This window comes from Salvia miltiorrhiza, chromosome 5 (genome assembly GCF_028751815.1).
Source record: "Salvia miltiorrhiza cultivar Shanhuang (shh) chromosome 5, IMPLAD_Smil_shh, whole genome shotgun sequence".
In the NCBI taxonomy this organism is placed as follows: domain Eukaryota; kingdom Viridiplantae; phylum Streptophyta; class Magnoliopsida; order Lamiales; family Lamiaceae; genus Salvia; species Salvia miltiorrhiza.
Genome location: NC_080391.1, coordinates 2,003,558 through 2,021,608, shown reverse-complemented (window position 1 = coordinate 2,021,608; position 18,051 = coordinate 2,003,558). Strand labels below are relative to the sequence as shown.

The 18,051-nt window shown below is 36.3% G+C and overlaps 4 protein-coding genes across 6 annotated transcripts; 2 read left to right on the top strand and 2 right to left on the bottom strand.

Moving 5' to 3' along the window:
- Positions 1-2,110: 2,110 nt before the first annotated feature.
- LOC130984987 (serine/threonine-protein kinase Nek2) lies at positions 2,111-8,232 on the top strand. Its single transcript, XM_057907705.1, has 15 exons — positions 2,111-2,428; positions 3,089-3,234; positions 3,363-3,429; positions 3,664-3,729; positions 4,104-4,150; positions 4,244-4,289; positions 4,404-4,484; positions 4,577-4,619; positions 4,686-4,735; positions 4,824-4,905; positions 5,029-5,078; positions 5,686-5,759; positions 5,999-6,050; positions 6,597-7,043; positions 7,328-8,232. Exons 2-15 carry the CDS (start codon positions 3,149-3,151, stop codon positions 8,018-8,020), a joined length of 1,884 nt encoding a protein of 627 aa, XP_057763688.1. The 5' UTR covers positions 2,111-2,428; positions 3,089-3,148; the 3' UTR covers positions 8,021-8,232.
- Positions 8,233-8,422: 190 nt separating this feature from the next.
- LOC130984988 (protein IQ-DOMAIN 19-like) lies at positions 8,423-10,325 on the bottom strand. Of its 2 annotated transcripts, XM_057907707.1 has the most exons (4): positions 9,795-10,322; positions 9,454-9,699; positions 8,779-9,372; positions 8,423-8,678 (listed from the first exon to the last, which is right to left on the bottom strand). In XM_057907707.1, exons 1-4 carry the CDS (start codon positions 10,104-10,106, stop codon positions 8,658-8,660), a joined length of 1,173 nt encoding a protein of 390 aa, XP_057763690.1. In that variant the 5' UTR covers positions 10,107-10,322; the 3' UTR covers positions 8,423-8,657. The 2 variants fall into 2 exon arrangements, with proteins under 2 accessions (XP_057763690.1, XP_057763689.1); XM_057907706.1 differs by having other exon boundaries at positions 8,423-9,372; positions 9,795-10,325.
- Positions 10,326-11,698: 1,373 nt separating this feature from the next.
- Positions 11,699-12,854, bottom strand: LOC130984986 (probable ribose-5-phosphate isomerase 3, chloroplastic). The gene has a single exon (XM_057907704.1). It carries the CDS (start codon positions 12,655-12,657, stop codon positions 11,851-11,853), a length of 807 nt encoding a protein of 268 aa, XP_057763687.1. The 5' UTR covers positions 12,658-12,854; the 3' UTR covers positions 11,699-11,850.
- Positions 12,855-14,184: 1,330 nt separating this feature from the next.
- Positions 14,185-17,434, top strand: LOC130984985 (PITH domain-containing protein At3g04780). 2 transcript variants are annotated; one of them, XM_057907703.1, is made up of 8 exons: positions 14,185-14,361; positions 14,479-14,565; positions 15,534-15,657; positions 15,961-16,009; positions 16,093-16,150; positions 16,261-16,307; positions 16,395-16,472; positions 17,117-17,434. In XM_057907703.1, the coding sequence occupies exons 1-8, from the start codon at positions 14,323-14,325 to the stop codon at positions 17,163-17,165; spliced, it is 531 nt and encodes a 176-aa protein (XP_057763686.1). In that variant the 5' UTR covers positions 14,185-14,322; the 3' UTR covers positions 17,166-17,434. The 2 variants fall into 2 exon arrangements, 1 of the variants encoding a protein (XP_057763686.1); XR_009088849.1 differs by having other exon boundaries at positions 14,190-14,361; positions 16,395-16,677; positions 16,837-17,434.
- The last annotated feature ends 617 nt before the right edge of the window (positions 17,435-18,051 follow it).

Genomic DNA, 18,051 nt, shown 5'->3' with positions numbered 1-18,051 from the left:
GTTCATCTAATTAGCTTCATATCATCTTCGGTTGTCATTTGTGTTGCCGGAAATAATTTCCAAACTAAATTTATCACAAAATTAATTTATCATTATCAAATAATGTATTTAAATTTTAGTAAATTAAATTTACCACAAAATCATATTATCAATTTATTAAAACTTATGCTCCCTATGTTCAAGAATAATTAACACTTTTTAGTATTTTGATACGTAACATAAACAGATAAAAGTATGCACATTTGTTCCAATACGTCACACGATTTATTTACAATTTTTATCATATATGATTCATTAAACTTTTATATTTTATTCTTATTGCCATAACATGATAATAAAATTAAATTAATTTTTCTATTTATAATATACTCCCTTTGTTCTACGAATCTCGACACATATTCATTTTTGGGCCGTCCCACGAATCTTGACACATTTTCAAATAAGATAATAATTAGTCAAGGGGTCTTAATTACATTCTCTATCCTACTTTATCACTTTTATACTTTATTACTTACACATTTAAAATATTAATTTATAATTTTTTAATTCTCGCGTCGAAATCAAATGCGTCAAGATTTGTGGGGATGAAGTATTTAGTATTTATTAAAATCGATGTTATAGGTCTATTTTTTTTTTTTTTTTTGAGTTCGCCCAACAATGGATTGTCGGTAGGTCCGATCCACTTAACCTTCGCAAATAAATTCAACTACTTATATTTCCAACTGTAAAAGCTTCCAAACATCTGTGGGCCCAATCACTGGCCTTTTCCCCTTGCCTTTTCTGTATAAAAGTCGTAGCCCCTCACTCTAGTTTATCCTTTACATACTATTGTTGTGAAACTTTTTTAATAAAAATTTGATTTTAGCTGCACAATTTGATGAACCATGTGACTCAATTTTTAATTTCTTTGGCTATGTATCTACAAGAACCTAGTACATTTGACTCGATAATTACAATATAAGAGGTACTCTCCCGTGCAATCGGTTACACCGTGTAACTGATTTCTGAATGATATTACTTTAACATACAAATGACACTTGAAAATCTTTAAGTATCCTTTGTATGTTGAAGTAGTGTCATTCGAAAATGTTCAAGTGTCATTTCTCAAATGAAGTAATGTTATTCTGAAAATCAATTGCACGATGCAACCGGTTGCATAGGAGTATTTGTGTTACAATAAACCCTAGCAAATGTGTAGATTCTTCCATTCTTGGTAATAACTAATCATGCCCCAATGCGTTTTGTTTGGTGATACCTTGTTCTTCAAACTTTTGAAAATATTCATCAATAAAAAAATGATTTGTATTGGGTGTGTTCGATTGTTCAAAATTAAATTATATCAGGTTAAACTTTTTTATAGGGCGAATGCAAGACTCAAAGGCAAGATTAATCCTATGTGGTATTATCTCGAAACTAAATATCTGATCGTGCATGTGACTACCATCCAACCAAACAGTATATCATGAGATTATCCATCAAATCGAACAACATTATAGGTTAGCTTGTTAAGAGTGTATAATATATCTATAAGACTATCCTTTTCACTTTAAAACACAAGTCTCTTTATAATATAAATATTTAATGTGCATTATTTAAATACTTTAAAACACAAGTCTCTTTTTTTTAATCGATTAGTTATCAAATACGATTTTTAAAATATGATATTCAATTCAGTTTTATAAAAATATTAAATTACATATATAAGAGGTTCAAATGAGATTTTTATTCTCATCCCTTCAATCGTGAAGATCTATAAGGATGCATCAGCTTAATGTATGTATACATTACTGGTTTCAAATTCTGAACGGAACAAATATTTTGATTTTTTTTTTTCCCAATCAAAATGAATTTAACTACGAATGCACTAATTTTATACGCCTAATGCAATGTTCTCACATCCTCACGATAAATGCAATTTTTATATTTGATATAGATTAATTGCCACTAAAATAAAAATCACAAAATTAAAAATAATTTCCAAATGAGGTGGAAACATAATAGTAGGATCGTGTGATGTGGAAATTTCCATCACCAACAAATCACATGTTGACTGGATATCTTAATGTGATGATTGATTAATACTTATATTATGGTTCCTAAACACTACTCAAAGTAATCTCTCTCTCTCCATTTTGTCTGCTTCTGCATCACTATTAAACTTGTCGCTTTTGATAATATTATATTCTCTCTACATTGTGTGTTGTGTGTGTTGTTGGGAGCAGAAAACAGTGAACAGTGGTGATGCACTCTGAATCTGTGATGGAGGAAGGAAGAAGGAAACCACCTGCTTAATTCCTGCGCATATATCGCCACCATTGCAGCGCCGTCGCTTTAACTGTAGCTGATGTCAGAGTACTAGCTTCCTGCATTGCTCTTCCTCCATCTTCAAACTTGCAGCAGCTCGTGATCCGAAGAAGACGCGTTTCAGGTGACTCTCTCTCTCTTGCTTCTCCTTTATTTTGCTCATTTCCCGCTAATTGTTGTTTTTTATTCGCGCTTTTGCTTTTTGGCTGCTTCTTTGTGTGAAATCTATGAATGAATCTGTTGAAATTGACCGTCAAATGCAAACCGAATCTAGCTTTCCTTCTTTAGTTTGTGGTGTTTGTATTCATCTTAATTATCGGCTGTATTTTGCAATTTTGCTCAGCTTTTGCTTACTGAGCTTGAATGCGGTGTTTGAATTTTGCGTGAATCAAGGCTTGGATCATGGTGCATTTTGCTGGAGAGCCTGAAACTTATATTGTTGATTTGTAATTCGAATCTTTGAAATCAAAGTCTTTATTTCATGTTTAGTAACCGCTTTTTTACTTACTCATGGTTTTATATTCAAATTTGCAGCGAAATTCCTCCTTGAGAATTGATGTTCGCATCTCTCAATTTTTGAACGAATTAAATGTTATAATTGTTCTTCAACACATATATAATGCTGTTGTGGCCTATCTTTGGATAACATGTGCCATATCTTCTTCTATATCTTTTGGTACCTTTGTTCTTGACCTGTAATTTATGTTCCAGCTGTACACAACTTGAAGATATATATATACACACACACATTAAGTTATTAACATTTATTTTTGTTGTTGCTCAGTGTAACAGGAGATTAGTTTTTGCCTTGGTGGCCTGGTAGAAAGAAGTAACTTCGTACTCGATGGACAAGTATGAAGTACTGGAACAGATCGGCAAGGGCGCTTTTGGTTCTGCACTTCTTGTGAGGCATAAGCAGGAAAAGAAGAAGTGAGAACTAAATAGAGATGCCTTCATCATATGTATTCCTGTCCTTTTCATGTGTGCGTCATGACTGCACGTTTTTTATGGTGAATTTGTTATTTACTAATCATTTTTCTTTTGGTTTGGATGTTAAGGTATGTGTTAAAGAAGATTCGTCTTGCCCGCCAAACCAACAGGACACGGCGGTCTGCACATCAGGAGGTCAATTCTTCCTTTTTAAATAAATAATTTCCCAGTACTTTTCACTTAAAGAAAGTTCTGCAATGTTGAGGCCTAGAACTATATGTCTGTTTGTCCTTATCTCTCTCTCTCTCTCTCTGTCCATAAGAATCCTTTTGTGTTTTGTTCTGCTCTCGCTATATCTCTCTCTTAGATGAAACTAGATCTTTTTAATACTCTCTGTATTGAGCAAGATAGCTTTGTGTTTCTATGCAGATGGCACTTATATCCAGCATGCAAAATCCATTTATAGTGGAGTACAAAGATTCATGGGTGGAGAAGGTAATAAAAAGTGACGCCCGGTGCATCTTCATTAACTTCTTGATGAACTTTTCCAATTTAAACTACTTTTAGCTTCCTAGTGTCTTTGCTCCATCAATTCCTATACTGTAATCTATCAAAATTTTAGACTTTGTAATCAGGTTCCAAGCAACGTAAAATGGTTTAGGACTCTAAACTACTGAAAATTACCTATAATCACATGCCTGCTGATTGATAGCCAACTTAACAGAAGGTTGTACAATTAAATAAACAACCTCTGCCATCTATATTGTGGGCAGATCTCTAGTAGTTCTAATTTGGTGCATAAGCAATAATTTTTTTCATCTGCCAGTTTCTGAAATCAGTTGACTAAAAATGTATGTTACTTATCTCAGGGTTGCTATGTTTGCATTGTCATAGGTTACTGTGAAGGTGGAGATATGTAAGCAGTTTTTTACTTGTAATATGCTCTTCCAGAAATGAAAAGGGAACACAGACAAGTCTTTAACCTTGCCTACCATTTCTTTATTTGTAGGGCAGAAGCCATAAAAAAGGCCAATGGTGTCCATCTTCCTGAAGAGGTAGTTTCTTTAGTAGATTAGTTTATTGTTTCTTATGCTTCTTTCTGTCCCCAAGTTAGCCAGTTCATTACTGCATGTTAAACTAACTTTCTTTCTTACGTTAAATTTCTGTAGAAGCTCTGTAGATGGCTTGTTCAACTACTCATAGCACTAGACTACTTACACATGAGTCATATCCTTCATCGTGATGTCAAGGTAAGTTGTGTCAGATTGCCTTCTTGATAGATATGATACATGTTATGAGATCCTATGATGTTTCAGTTTTAATGTTCACACAATTTTTGCAGTGCTCGAATATATTTTTAACGAAAGATCAAGACATTCGTCTTGGTAAGATATCTTAATCCATGGTTTTTGGCATTTGGAAGCTATTTCTAACCTACATGGCTGTTCCAGGTGACTTTGGACTTGCCAAAATGTTGAGTTCAGATGAGCTTGCTTCCTCGGTAAGCATTATGTTTACAGAATGTCTTTTTTCAGTCCTATAATTCTCCCGCCATCATATGAGTTGTTCATACCTTGTTGTTTCCTCAGATTGTTGGTACTCCCAGTTATATGTGCCCTGAGCTACTTGCTGATATACCATATGGTTCCAAATCAGATGTATGGTCACTCGGTAAGCTAAATATTTTATTGCTGCATGGTGTCAATATAAAGAAAATAAAATACATTGGACTAAGTGCCTATTTTGAAGTAGTCCGTGTCAAACTGATGTATCCTGCTATGTAATATCTTCCAGGATGCTGCATGTATGAGATGACGTCCCTTAAACCTGCATTCAAGGCATTTGTAAGTTGCTGCAGACCTAATCTTATGTCATATTCTTTGTACACTGCCAATGATAATGATTAATGGGGACCTAACATTTTTCAACTACGAAAATGTCTAGTTGTTGCTAGCAGTTTCTTATTTCAGAATTTTTGGCATTTCTGCTACACAATTTCTTTTTCATCATTAATTCGTAAGTTATGCTCATTGGTAGTGGTAATATAGTGACTGGCCGTGTAAATTCTTCTGCATGAAGTCCAATGATACTCCATGAATTTTATGTTTGCTATTTTGAGGTTGACCATGACCTCTACTATTGAAGAGCATTAACCCTGTGAGGCTAGTAGCTACAAAGCCGGAAATCTTATTTCTCACACAAGAAATCAGCCGATTATCTGTTAAAGTGTGAATTCCTGTTTCTTGCTTATATTTATGAGACTGTTATCCATTTAGTAGACCATAATTAGCTGATTATCTTGTTGGAGTATTTCTAGAAACAAGCCTTTGGGTTCAACTCAACCTTGTTTGCTTGTTGATATTATGTTTTCCTTGAATAGTATGATTTGTGTTGGTTTCTGGTCGCTAATGTTCTTTGAAATTATATTCTTTTCTGCACATTTTTGGACAGGATATGCAAGCTCTCATCAACAAAATAAACAAGTCTATAGTTGCTCCACTACCCGCCAAATACTCTGGTGCATTGTGAGTTCCTCTTCATTCTAGCCTTCTCTTACATGTATTACAGTTTCTGCATGTCTGTTCTCTCTCTCTCTCTCTCTCTCTCTCTCTCTCTCTCATCTATGCAGACCGATAATCAATGATTGGAATAACAAAGAAATAAAAAATTTCACAATCTTGCTAAATGGCAGTTGTTATTATTGGTTTTTCCTGAAAAAAGCCTTAACTAGCTGATTGATTTTACTATGATGCTTGTATTACAGCCGAGGTCTGGTGAAAAGCATGCTGAGGAAAAATCCAGAACTTCGTCCTAGTGTAAGTAGCTATTTAAGTTGATTACAGAACTCTTAACTGCATAAGTAGCTATTTAAGTTGGTTGATATCCTATATTTCATTTGCTGTTCTGCAAGTTCAAACTTCCACGTAGTTGTTAATAACTACATTCTATTTATATTTTTCAACTAAAATTGGCAAATTTTCAATCCATTCCAATAACCATGTAATGTGGTTTGACGGTGAAAATGGCCAGGCCTAAGGTATTATTCTGTCCAAAACTTGAATTTTCAATGAATTATGAAGTTTGTCAAATCCTTCTGCGCGTACATATGCTAAAAGTTGATGCTCCTGTAAATTATAACGTAACCATACTGGCATGACATTTTCCAGGAAGCAACAAGTGATAACTTAACCAGGCATGGCAAAATTTTTGGACTATATGTATAAAGATTTCTACGTATTTAAAATCTTCTATCATATGCTACAGAAAAAATGTATTATGCCCCTCACTTGATATGCATATCATCTACTAAACAATTTATCTATTCTATTTACTTTACTAATAGACTATAGTAATTATGGCAGGCTGCAGAACTTCTCAGGCACCAACACCTTCAACCCTATGTACTCAATGTTCACCTCAAGCTCAATTCCCCCAGGCGCACCAGTTTTCCAAGTCAATGGGCTGAAACAGAAAAGGGTAACACTAGGACAATTAGATTTTCAGAGCCTTCCCATGTTCCACCTCCAGCGTATAGAGAGAGACGATCCTCATGTGGAAATGACAGGACTTTAAATCCTAGTGTATCTGGAGCCGAGCAAAGTTATGATTCTTTCACTAGGATAACTGGAACAACTAATGCTTCCAATCTGCATCCTGGAACGAAAGAATTATGTTCTGGAAGCACACATGAAGGGACTGTCATTACAAAAACTATTACTTCAAAAATCTCAAAAAACCAGAAAGATACAGAAACAAAAGCTTCAAGTGCTTCAAAAAGAAAACCACAGCTCTCAAAGAATCACGAACTGGTAAGATCATACAAAACTTATCTACATGCGTACATTTCTCGTTTCTTCTGTCATGATAATTTGTTCAGATGCTTCTTTTGAAGCTTACGGATTTCTATTTTGCTCCCAAGAAGCAACTCTCTTCTAAATATCAAAAAAATTGACATTTCTAGTATCTTTATTTTGCAATGCAGTACTTAACAATATTAGCATAGTATGTTTTTCTGGATTCTCTCCTACGAAAATCATTGTTTTTCTGGATTCTCTCTTGGTGCTCAACTTAACTGATGAAATGCTATTTTCAGCTTCAAGCATCGAAAAGTGTGGTTAAGAGACCTGTTTCAACAACTCGTAGAGCCTCTCTTCCATTGCCAGAAAAAGACTCAGCCCGTAAATATCGTCATGTGCCCAGTCTTGGTACTCTTGGAAACATTGACAGCATCAAGTCTCCAGACGTTTCTGTCAATTCCCCTCGGATTGACAAGATGATTGAACTTCCTTTAGGGTCCTATGAGGAGTCCTTCGCCATCCGCAGAAGCTCATTACCCTCCGCACACGGTTCCTCCAGATCCCCACAAGGTGACCGTTCTATTATGAAAGATAGATATACCATTGAGTTCCCGGATAAATCAGGTGGATTGAGCTTCAATAATTGGCAAGGAGTTCGCTCTACACTACACAAGGATAAGCAAGATGGAAGTGAGTCTTCAGATCAAAATGCCACAGCTGGTGCCTCAAGCCGAACATCCTCAGACCAACGACCCCGCAGAATTGACATGTCCTCTTACCGACAACGAGCAGAAGCACTGGAAGGCTTGCTTGAATTCAGCGCGAGGTTATTTCAAGAAGCGAGAATTGAGGAACTTGGGGTTTTGTTAGGGCCATTCGGACCGGGGAAAGTGTCTCCGAGGGAAACTGCTATCTGGTTGACCAAGAGCTTCAAAGAAAATACTCTCCTACCAGAAGATCTTTGCCATAGGAGCAACCTACATGTATAGAATGATTTTCTAATGTTCCCAAACTGTTGGCATGTAATTCAGAGGAGTCTAGCAGATCATGTTATAGTTTCGTAATTCGTTAGGCCAATTTCAAGTTCTGGGTTAGTACCTAATTGGGATTTGAGTAGTTGCTGGATGAGATAGGAAACTCAATGTCTGAAATTTCTGCAGATTTGGTGCTCTCTATTAATATCAGAACACTTTAATGATCCTCTATAATCTTTGAGAAGTTTCTGCTATTTTTGTCTTGTTACATTTTTATTTTTCAGTACTTATGGTGCTCATCGTGTCCTCAAGCCTCCATGACGGCGTCGTGCCCTGATTTTGCACACAAAAATGAGGTATGCGATATCTTTTTCTGTGGAACAGCTTTTCATCGATTTCAGCTGACATACACAATAATTTCTCCTAAAGAATCATGTAATAGATAAATTATTTCAAAGCCTTAGTTTCTGATTCTGATGTCTTCTTTTAGCCCAAAAAAGAACTGTAAAAAACAGAGGATCTACATAATGAGGCAGTGGCTACAGTTTAGAGACTTCCGGTGTACTTCTTGATCTCCGTGGCCGTGACTGAATTGCTGCTAATCTCTTGTTCTGATCTCTAAGACCCCGATCTCGACCGTGAAGCTGAAGCATCAATACAAATTCATGGGAGGCTGCAGTTTTAATAAATGAAATCAGAGGCCAGCTATATCTGAAGCTCAAGTATGTAAACATAGCAAAATTTCCAGTAAAAGAAAATGACAGAGCACATACCCCTTCAAATGGGACTAACGACTGCATATGTTTGGAAATAACAGCCATTGCACCTATACTGGAATCACAGTCTCCTTCATCAGTGGATTTGTCAGAACGATACAGCTTGCAAAGCCAAGGGTACTCATTTTGTTTATCATTTTTCCCATCCATGGATGATGATCGCTTGCCTTTCTGCTTAGGGCGCTGCCTCGGTTCACTATGTGATCTGGCCTTGGCTTGTGATGACTTTGTATTGGTCATGTAATTTGGAAACATGGTGGAGTTAGAGGGCATATAATCTTGGCTCTGTGAAGATGGTATGATAAATGGATGCTTATTTTCTGGGCTAGCAGAGTATCGTCTTGAATTTCTTCTCGCCATTTTTAATGAAAATTCCTCTAGTTGTCCATCACAGGTTGTTGAGCTTGAATCTGTGAAGGACAGTGTTGATGGACTGGGACTCATTTTCAGCTGATATTCTCTTTGAGAGACTGACAGACGACCGGAGCTATACACTCTCGATCCATACTCCACTCTCTCAGCAGGTACACGCCCGCTTCTGCTTCTTAAACCTCTGCTTGTTGCCAAAATGTTCCCATCACCTGCATTTTCCTGCATTAAAATGAGAATGAGGCTTCATAATTGTCTAAACTTGTCTTAAATTCTTTTCTGAATCTGAAAAAATGGCCTTACACTAATTAGTTTTCCAAGTTGTCTATCAGATGCTGATGATGGCCCCGTGTAAGAGTTTCTCCTTCCCACAACGAGGGGCGGTTGATCCTCCCCCATTTGGATCCTTTGAATCCGAGCTCTAACTTGAATCGCCATCACAGCGTGGATGGACCTCAGCACGGTATTCATTTGTTTCCTCACCAAGTAACCCCTTGCCAAGCCTTGCAACTTCACTAATCCTCTCAACGCCCGCAGTGCTCTCCTCGCCTGTAAGTACCATCAACTTCAACTTTAAACACACGCGTCCACACACACACACACACACATAGCATGACAGAGTAGTTGAGTGCATATTCACGTACCAAATAAGAACGATAGGTAGCTTGTATTCTGGTGGCAGCTGCATGTGCATTTAACGTAGGAGGAGTCATAGGCAGAGCCAGTAAGTCTTGCTTCGGCATGTAGATTGAGTCGAACGATTTACTGCTCTTGTGAGTGACGGGTTTGGGGCCGGGTGGTCTCTTGAAACTCCATCTCCGTCTCACTTTAGGCGTGGCGACGACCATTATGCCCAACGACGTAGACGTGCAGGTCTCGGGTGGGAACGCCTTGGCCTTGTCCTCCCTCTTCCCCCCCATCAGTAAATTTCTGATCCATCTGCTTGCCTTCCCCATGCTGCTTCAACTAAGTTAGAATAGAAAGGTGCATTGACACATATATGAAGAGGTTGATTGAGTAAGTTTGTAGATTTGTAGAATTGACAATGGGCCTGCAATGACTTGTGCTTTTAGCAGCTGCTGCCATATGCCACATATCTATCCCTTCCGGCTGCAAAAGGATTTGTTTCTTGTGTGTGGGGTTCTCATCTCTATACTCCCTTTTATTATCCTTTAGATGCTTGGATAGTAGCTTTATAGCCTCACGCAGGATTAGGGATAGTTTCGACTTTTTCTCTTGCTTGACTAATTTGCCAATCATTTACTTTCTGTGTCGTCAGTCTCCAGTTTATTGCTTGCTAGTATTTCGTTATACATACTTTTAGAGCATTTGACTCGATAGAATTACTCGAATCACCCAGTCATCGAGTAAGCCCAGTGTGGCTCTACCTTACTCTAGTGCTGCCTATAATTCTGCTAGTATTATTTTGGATTAATCATATAAATTATTGAACTTTCAAATAATTTTAATTTTACATACTCCACCCGTCCTCCATAAAATAATCCAAAAACAAGATGTATATAAATTTGGAGAACGTACCAAAAAAAAATGTATGTATAAATATGGGAGATGAAGGGAGTATTAATTTTAAATTTTGAATTAAGATTAATCATCTATTAATTTTTTCTCATTTTGTTATCTCGCCTATTTTCGGCCAAACTTAGTGCTGAATGAGCGAGATAGCAAAATTATAAAATTTAATAGTTGAATAATTTTAATATATATTTTAAATTAAAGTTGATACCCAAAATGAAAATTGTTTGAAAGTTCAATAATCTATGTGCAATTAACTTTGTAATTTATATGTAATTAGCTCTATTATTTTACCAGCGTAAGTGTATGCTTTTAAAAATTAATAGCAAAGGAAGACAATATTAGTATTGTAAATTTATCACAAAAATGAGGGATGAATTTGTTTTTTCTCCCTTGAAACATCTCTCTCATTTCCTTTACCTTATTTTTTTTAATAGAAAAAGTTTCACCCTTTAATCTTTCATTTTTTTCCTCCTTGAATTGAAAAGGAGGAATAATAAAAGGTGAAATTATTTTTTTATAGAAAATGATACAATAAAAAGTAAGAATTCAAAGAGAGAAAAAATTATATTCTTCATGTTTCTTCTGATAAATTTACTATCAAAATCAACCGACTAAAATAATAAAAAATGAGACAATATTATCTTCGAACCAAAAGTCAAAGAAATGAGAGGGTATACTTTTATACTAACTTTGAAGCAGTCCTTCAGCCACATTACCAAGAAGATATGATTAAAATCCCTAATAATGCTGCTAATCATATTTCCATCTAATTTCTGATTCAGTCTTTTTTTTTTTTTTTTTTTTAGAGCTGCTGATTCAGTCAAGTATATGTATATGTAGCATATTCTATTTTCTTCCATAACTCATTCAACAATCTCACTATAATTGGACAGCTACTCATCAAAATCCGATCAAATTTAACCAACACTCAAGTCTATAAAATTCATGGCTCCATCACAAAAACATTCATGAAAAACATTGGATAAATACACTCCTATAACCATTCCTTCAATTAGTGTACAAATATTTTTTTTTCTCCATTTATTTGAGCTCTTTGAGTTACACCAAAATTAATGCACAACAATGTAGAAGTAATCGAAAGTCGAAGAAAACAAAGTTAATCAGCAAAAATCCCCAATTCTCACCAAATCCCAATCATCATCTTCATTTAGTCTTGACGGTGATCCCACTCCCACCGGCGATAATGACGGCGGTGGCCATATCCAAGAACAAGCCGTGATCCACCACCCCTTCCAAGGCGGCGATCTCCCTCCCCGCGGCGGCGGAATCCTTGATCGGAGTCTTGAAATACAGATCGACAATGTAATTGGAGTTATCCGTGACGTAAGGCTTCCCGTCGGCGTCCAATCGGAGCTTCGCGTCGCAGCCCTCCTCCTTGAACAGCTCGCTTAGCCTGACGAGGTTGTAGTTCCAGCAGAACTGCACCACCTCGACGGGCATGGCGAGCCCCGATCCACCTAGCCCCGTTACCAATTTAGAGTCGTCGACGACGACAACAAACTTGTCGGAGGCGGCCTCGACCATCTTCTCGCGGAGGAGGGCGCCGCCGCGGCCCTTGACGAGGTCAAGGTTGGGGTCGACCTCGTCGGCGCCGTCGATGGCGAGGTCGATGTGGGGGTGGGAGTCGAGGGTGGCGAGGGGGATGCCGAGGGCGGCGGCCTGCTCCTGGGTGCGCTTGGAGGTGGGGACGCCGACGATGCCGGAGAGGGCGCCGGAGTTGAGGAGGGCGCCGAGCTTGTCGACGACGAAGGCGGCGGTGGAGCCGGTGCCGAGGCCGAGGACCATGCCGCTCTTGACGTACTCGACGGCCTTGTCGGCGGCGAGCTTCTTGAGGTCGTCTTGGGTGAGGACGGGGGCGGAGGCCTTGACGGAGAATTTGGGGCGGAGGTGGGATTGGCGGCGGAGGGAGGAGAGGGAGGCGGGGGGCAGGAGGGATAAGGTGGCGGCCATGGTTGGTGGGGAGTGGAGATTGGGGATGTGTGAATTGTGACTCTCTCTCTCTCTCTCTCTCTCTCACTACTGATTTGTTTTGTGCTCAGTCTCTCACGGCCTGGGGGTGTTGGTGGGGGGGTTTGGTGGGGTGGGGGTGAAGGGTAGATGTGGCCAGGAAACACTATCTAACTCTTTTTTCTTTTTTAATAAAAGACTATATCACCTTTATTTTTATTTTTTTGGGAGATAAATATTACACCCTCGGTCCTTAATTAATTTATCACATCTATGAATTTTAACAAAATTTAAATAGAATTGTTACTTTTTTAGTAGATTAAATATTCTACTTTTAAGTGTGAGTGAAATTATGTGAACTATTATAAATAGAAGTGATAATTTTTTTATAGATATAACGAAAAAAAAATTATGATAAATCTTTTGTGGACGAAGGAAATAGCAAGTGTCTAATGTGGAATGAAGGTACATTTGTAAAAAACTGAAATTGTGTTTGTGTTTTAAAAATAAGTTTCGACGCTCGGAGGATGTCGAGTTTCGTCAGAGGGTGCTTGTGATATATCTGACGAATGATGTGGTTTTTAATGACTTATTCTCTCCGTCCCATTACAAATATCTCACTTTTCATAATGAGACGTTTCATTACAAATATCTTATTTCTTTTTTGGTAACATATTCTTTTTTTATACCTAATGTTTAAATAATTTTTATCCACCTATTTTATTTATTAATTACAGATTTTTTAATTTTCATGTTCAAAAGTAATGGAGCACTTGTAATAAGACAGAGACAGTACTATTTTTTAATTATAAGACTTCCACATCAGATTTTCAAGCTACATCAAATATGTCACAAGTGCCTCTGACGAAAAATGTATCTTTTGGAAATTGAAACTTTTTTTTTTGAAATATTAAGTATTTTTTAATAATTATGCTTACATTGAGATATTTTTATTTATTATTGCCAATATTGAGATAATAATTTATTTTCTTTAAGTTAATTGTTGAAGACCATAGTAGAAATAAAATGGCATCACTCAACTCAACCATAATAATCTATTACTATTATTCAATTTAAAGTAAATATGTATAAATTACAATTTTTAAATTGCAAAATTGATAAGTAAACTAAAAATAAAATATAATATTTACACTTTATATTATTTCTACAATTGCACAATTACAAAACATAAGTCTATGTTCAAAATTATAAATTTAAACTCTATAAATTGACGATTAACCGACATTTAACTGTCGATTAACTGACAGTTCAGCTGTTAACTGTCGGGCCTAGCAGTTAACTTAAATCGACGATTCGGCCCAGTGTTTAACAGTTGGTTCTGCGATTCAATTTTACAGGCCCTTAATCAAACCGTGTCTAAGGTGGTTTTGGTTCCGATTTCAGTCCGTGGTCGAACTAATGGTCAATAGTTCGGGGTCGGACCATTGATCATGGGCCGGTTCACTCAGCTCCGATCAGCCCTGGACATCTAAGGGTGTATATTCTATTTAAGCGCGACTTTACTAACGCGTTTTTGAATGTCGTTGCAAATTGAAGGCGGTTTTAAAAGTGCGATAGGTTTTAAAGTCGACAAATCTGAATCGAATAGAGAGGGAATCGCCCTTTTTTCTTCATCCCAATTTTTGAGCATCACCTTCACCAGCAGCCATGTCCGCCGAAGCAGCCTCCTCTCTTCAACGAAACCAAGTAATATTATTACTTGCTTCTTTGATTCTTTCAATTTTATGTATGCCGCTTTTCTAATAAAAAAAAAAAAAATTGTATCTTTTTGATCAAACGTTTGATACTTTGATTGACAATCAGGTTGATTTACTGGAGTTTATCGATTGGTCTAGTGTGGAATGTTTGAATCAAAAAAGCAGCCACTCCCTTCCTAACGCTCTCAAACAGGTAAATTCTTTATCTGATTCCACTTGGGATTGGGGTTATGTCTCTCCTTTACTTTTTTCTCAAGTTAATGGATTGCAGCATTATGAATTGGACCTTTTCTTAGACTGAAATGAGCTTCAATGGGCATAATTTGGTGGAATATGATGTTTTCGACTAGGTTGTTAGAGCTATCCAATTTGGATTTGTTAAACTAGACAATGTGTAGACAGCACATAAGAACTAGGGATGTCAATCAAGCAAAAAAAAAAAGTTTAATTTTTTTTCGGTTACGGGTCATTTGTGTTTATTTTTTTTTACCCGAATTCTAAACTTTTGGATTACGAAAAAAAGTCTTAATCTTTATGTATTTGTAACAAACGAATACACAAAAATGATTGTTATTTAAACTTTGATTTATATTATAACTAATGAGTAATTATACGAGAGGTAAGGATTGGATACATATTTCCTATATGAGTATAATTTTTTGATATTAAGCAAAACACATTCCACAAGCATTTACTTACTTTCAAAAGTAAAGTAATGAAGTTTGAAAACGAGTCAGTGGTGAAGATTTCATTATCATTTTTGGTAGCTTTGTCTGTTGTACATCTATTTTGCAAAGACTGTTTACCCTATGAGCATCTTCTTGAACATCCGATTCTTGTACTCTTTCATTTACCGCACTATCTGTTTATCTTTTCGGAAGTTTCACAAGTTCTCCGCGAATCTTATCCTGCATGTCTTTTGAATCCAAGAACTCTTTCTTTTGTCAAAATTGTAGCATTTTCCATGATTTTTTTTGTTTTGCTTAGATTTGCCATTGATATGGTTATGAATGAAAGCACAAAGCAATTACGAAAACAAGAAACACTCGAGAATTGGTTACCTAGTTCGTTGTTTGGTGGCTCTACCAAGCTAAATATATGCTGATGTTTCAATACTGCATCCTTGACCATTCTAAATTATAAATGCTTGTTTCGTATCAGGGGTACAGGGACGATGAAGGATTGAACTTGGAAAGTGATGCGGATGAGCAGCTCTTAATTTACATTCCCTTTAATCAAGTTGTTAAAATTCATTCCATAGTAATTAAAGGGCCAGAGGAGGAAGGTAAATAGCTCGTAAAATCTCATTTCATACTGATGCGGTAAAATCTCTTTTATGCCTAAGTGGCGGTTGCTTCTCGTGTCTTTAAAACCATGGAGGTCACATCTTCAATGACCTTCATTGATTCTCTTGCTATATAGTATGCTTGATTGTTATTTTCATTTCATTCCCCCAAAAGTAGGTCCCGCTCTGATATCCATGAATATATTGAACACGTGGCATTAATAATATTATAAGAGTTGTTTTTTTCTCTTACCTATTAGATCCAAGGCAAACCATTGATTAAACCTATTTTCGTAATTCCAGGTCCAAAAACTGTGAAACTTTTTGCTAACAGGGAGCACATGGGATTTAGGTATTTTTGAGGATTAATCATTTATGTTGATGAGTTTCTCTCTCGCTGTTTTTGAACTACTTCTGATTGTTTTAAGTTCACAGTAATGTCAATGATTTCCCCCCAAGTGATACCATGGTTTTATCTGAGGAGAACCTTAAGGTAAAGCTTCTCGTTTGCATCTTGTTTGCCTGAAATAAGCTTTGCTTAATTTCTTGTGGTTGCAATTTTTGTATGAAAATATGATGCCGGATATGCTAATACCTCTGTAGGGGAAACCAGTTATATTGAAGTACGTCAAGTTTCAGAATGTTCGCAGGTGTGTTTCTCTCTCTACGCCTCTACACTCAATGACAGTGTACGGTATTTAAAAAAGTGATTGATCTCACTAATTGTTCTAAATCAGCTTGACAATCTTCATTGAGGACAATCAATCTGGTTCTGAAATTTCGAAAGTTCAAAAGATTGCTCTATATGGAACAACGTAAGTTTTCATTGCACTTCTCCTTTGAACATCTATCAATTTACCGTTGCAAAATTAAATTAGATGATTTAGCTGCCAAGAGTTTCAATACCACCATTTTTACATGTTTACTATGAGTCTATGATAGAAAAAAAAAATTGGGCAGGGTGAAATATTTTCCCAGGGAGCTCATTTTCTCTTAAAAGTTGGATAATATTATCTTTAGGTAGTGGCATGAAAATATTTTTCATCAATTTTCAATATTTTCATCTCTAGTAAACATATGATAAAAAAATTGAGGAAAAGATAATATTTTCTCATTTTTTCTTATCCATTATTTTCTATTGAAAATTTACAACTAAAGTAAAATCACCCTTGTTAATAGGCAAACTCTATGCCTCGTCTCTAGGGATGTCAGGTCAACCCACTCGGTTTTGGGATAGTCTTATCGATTTGTAGCCAGTCCTATTGGTTTGTAGGGTTATTCAGCTACTAATTATCCAGGTTGAAAAAATTTGGGATATAAATTTTTGACCCGTACTCAAACTTTCGCGTTTTCAAAAATGTTTAACTTTATATATTTCTCAGGATTGCTTAAATATGCATATTCTGCTAGTCATTGGGATGATTTGCCATGAAATTCAAATTTTCCTTGGATTATGCAGGGTTCAAACGACGGATATGAAAAGTCTGAAGAAGCTCGAGGAGCACTGAGTCCCCTTGAAACGGGCAAGAGACGTCGAAAATCTTTATTGCCTTGAAGTATTTTCAGCAACTTATTTAAATAGAGGAAGGGGAATTGGTTGAAAAGCCTTCCCCCTGTAGTAGAAAAACTCATTATTTATCACCCCTCACATCTCTCAATGGTGTAAGTGTAACTGATGAATTTGGTAGGTCTCTGTTTTCATAGACAAATTTGCAAATTATATTATTCCCTTTTTCGACATTGTTAAGATTGATCCAATTGAGATGGTTATTTTAAATATTTTGTTATATAGGCATTCAGAAACGATCGCCTACCCACGCGTGTCAACTATGATGTGGCAATTGTAATTATAGTAAGATAATTTTAATTAGAGTAAGATTTATTAATTCTCTTTTCTAATTAAAATTACCATATCAGTGGTGGGCATGTTATGCTTGCCCACGGTGGGTAGGTGATCGATTCTGTATACACATTAGCTTGAACAGGTGCTGTGTTGTGCTCTCCGCCTCTCAAGATTCAAATTCATTTGCAATATTTGTCTTATAGGTTTTTACTTTTGAAAGAGTCATTTTTTACCATTGTTTAATTATTGTCACTTCGATATGGACCATTTCATGCCTAGTATTGTTTGTCTCATGTTTGGTTTGTACCACATGATGTCAAATCAAAGGAATAAGATTTTTTTAGACTTTAAAATTGGAAAATAAAACATTTATTCTTTCTAAAGAGTTGGGTTGAAGTAATTTTATTATTCCAAAGGCTAGAAACATGAATTTGTAGTAAATAAAACATAAATACAAAAATTAAGGGATAAATAAATTTTCAATTTGGTATAATTTTACCAAGAAACTAAAGGTTTTAAATTTAAGAACAATCAAGTAACACTCTCTTCCA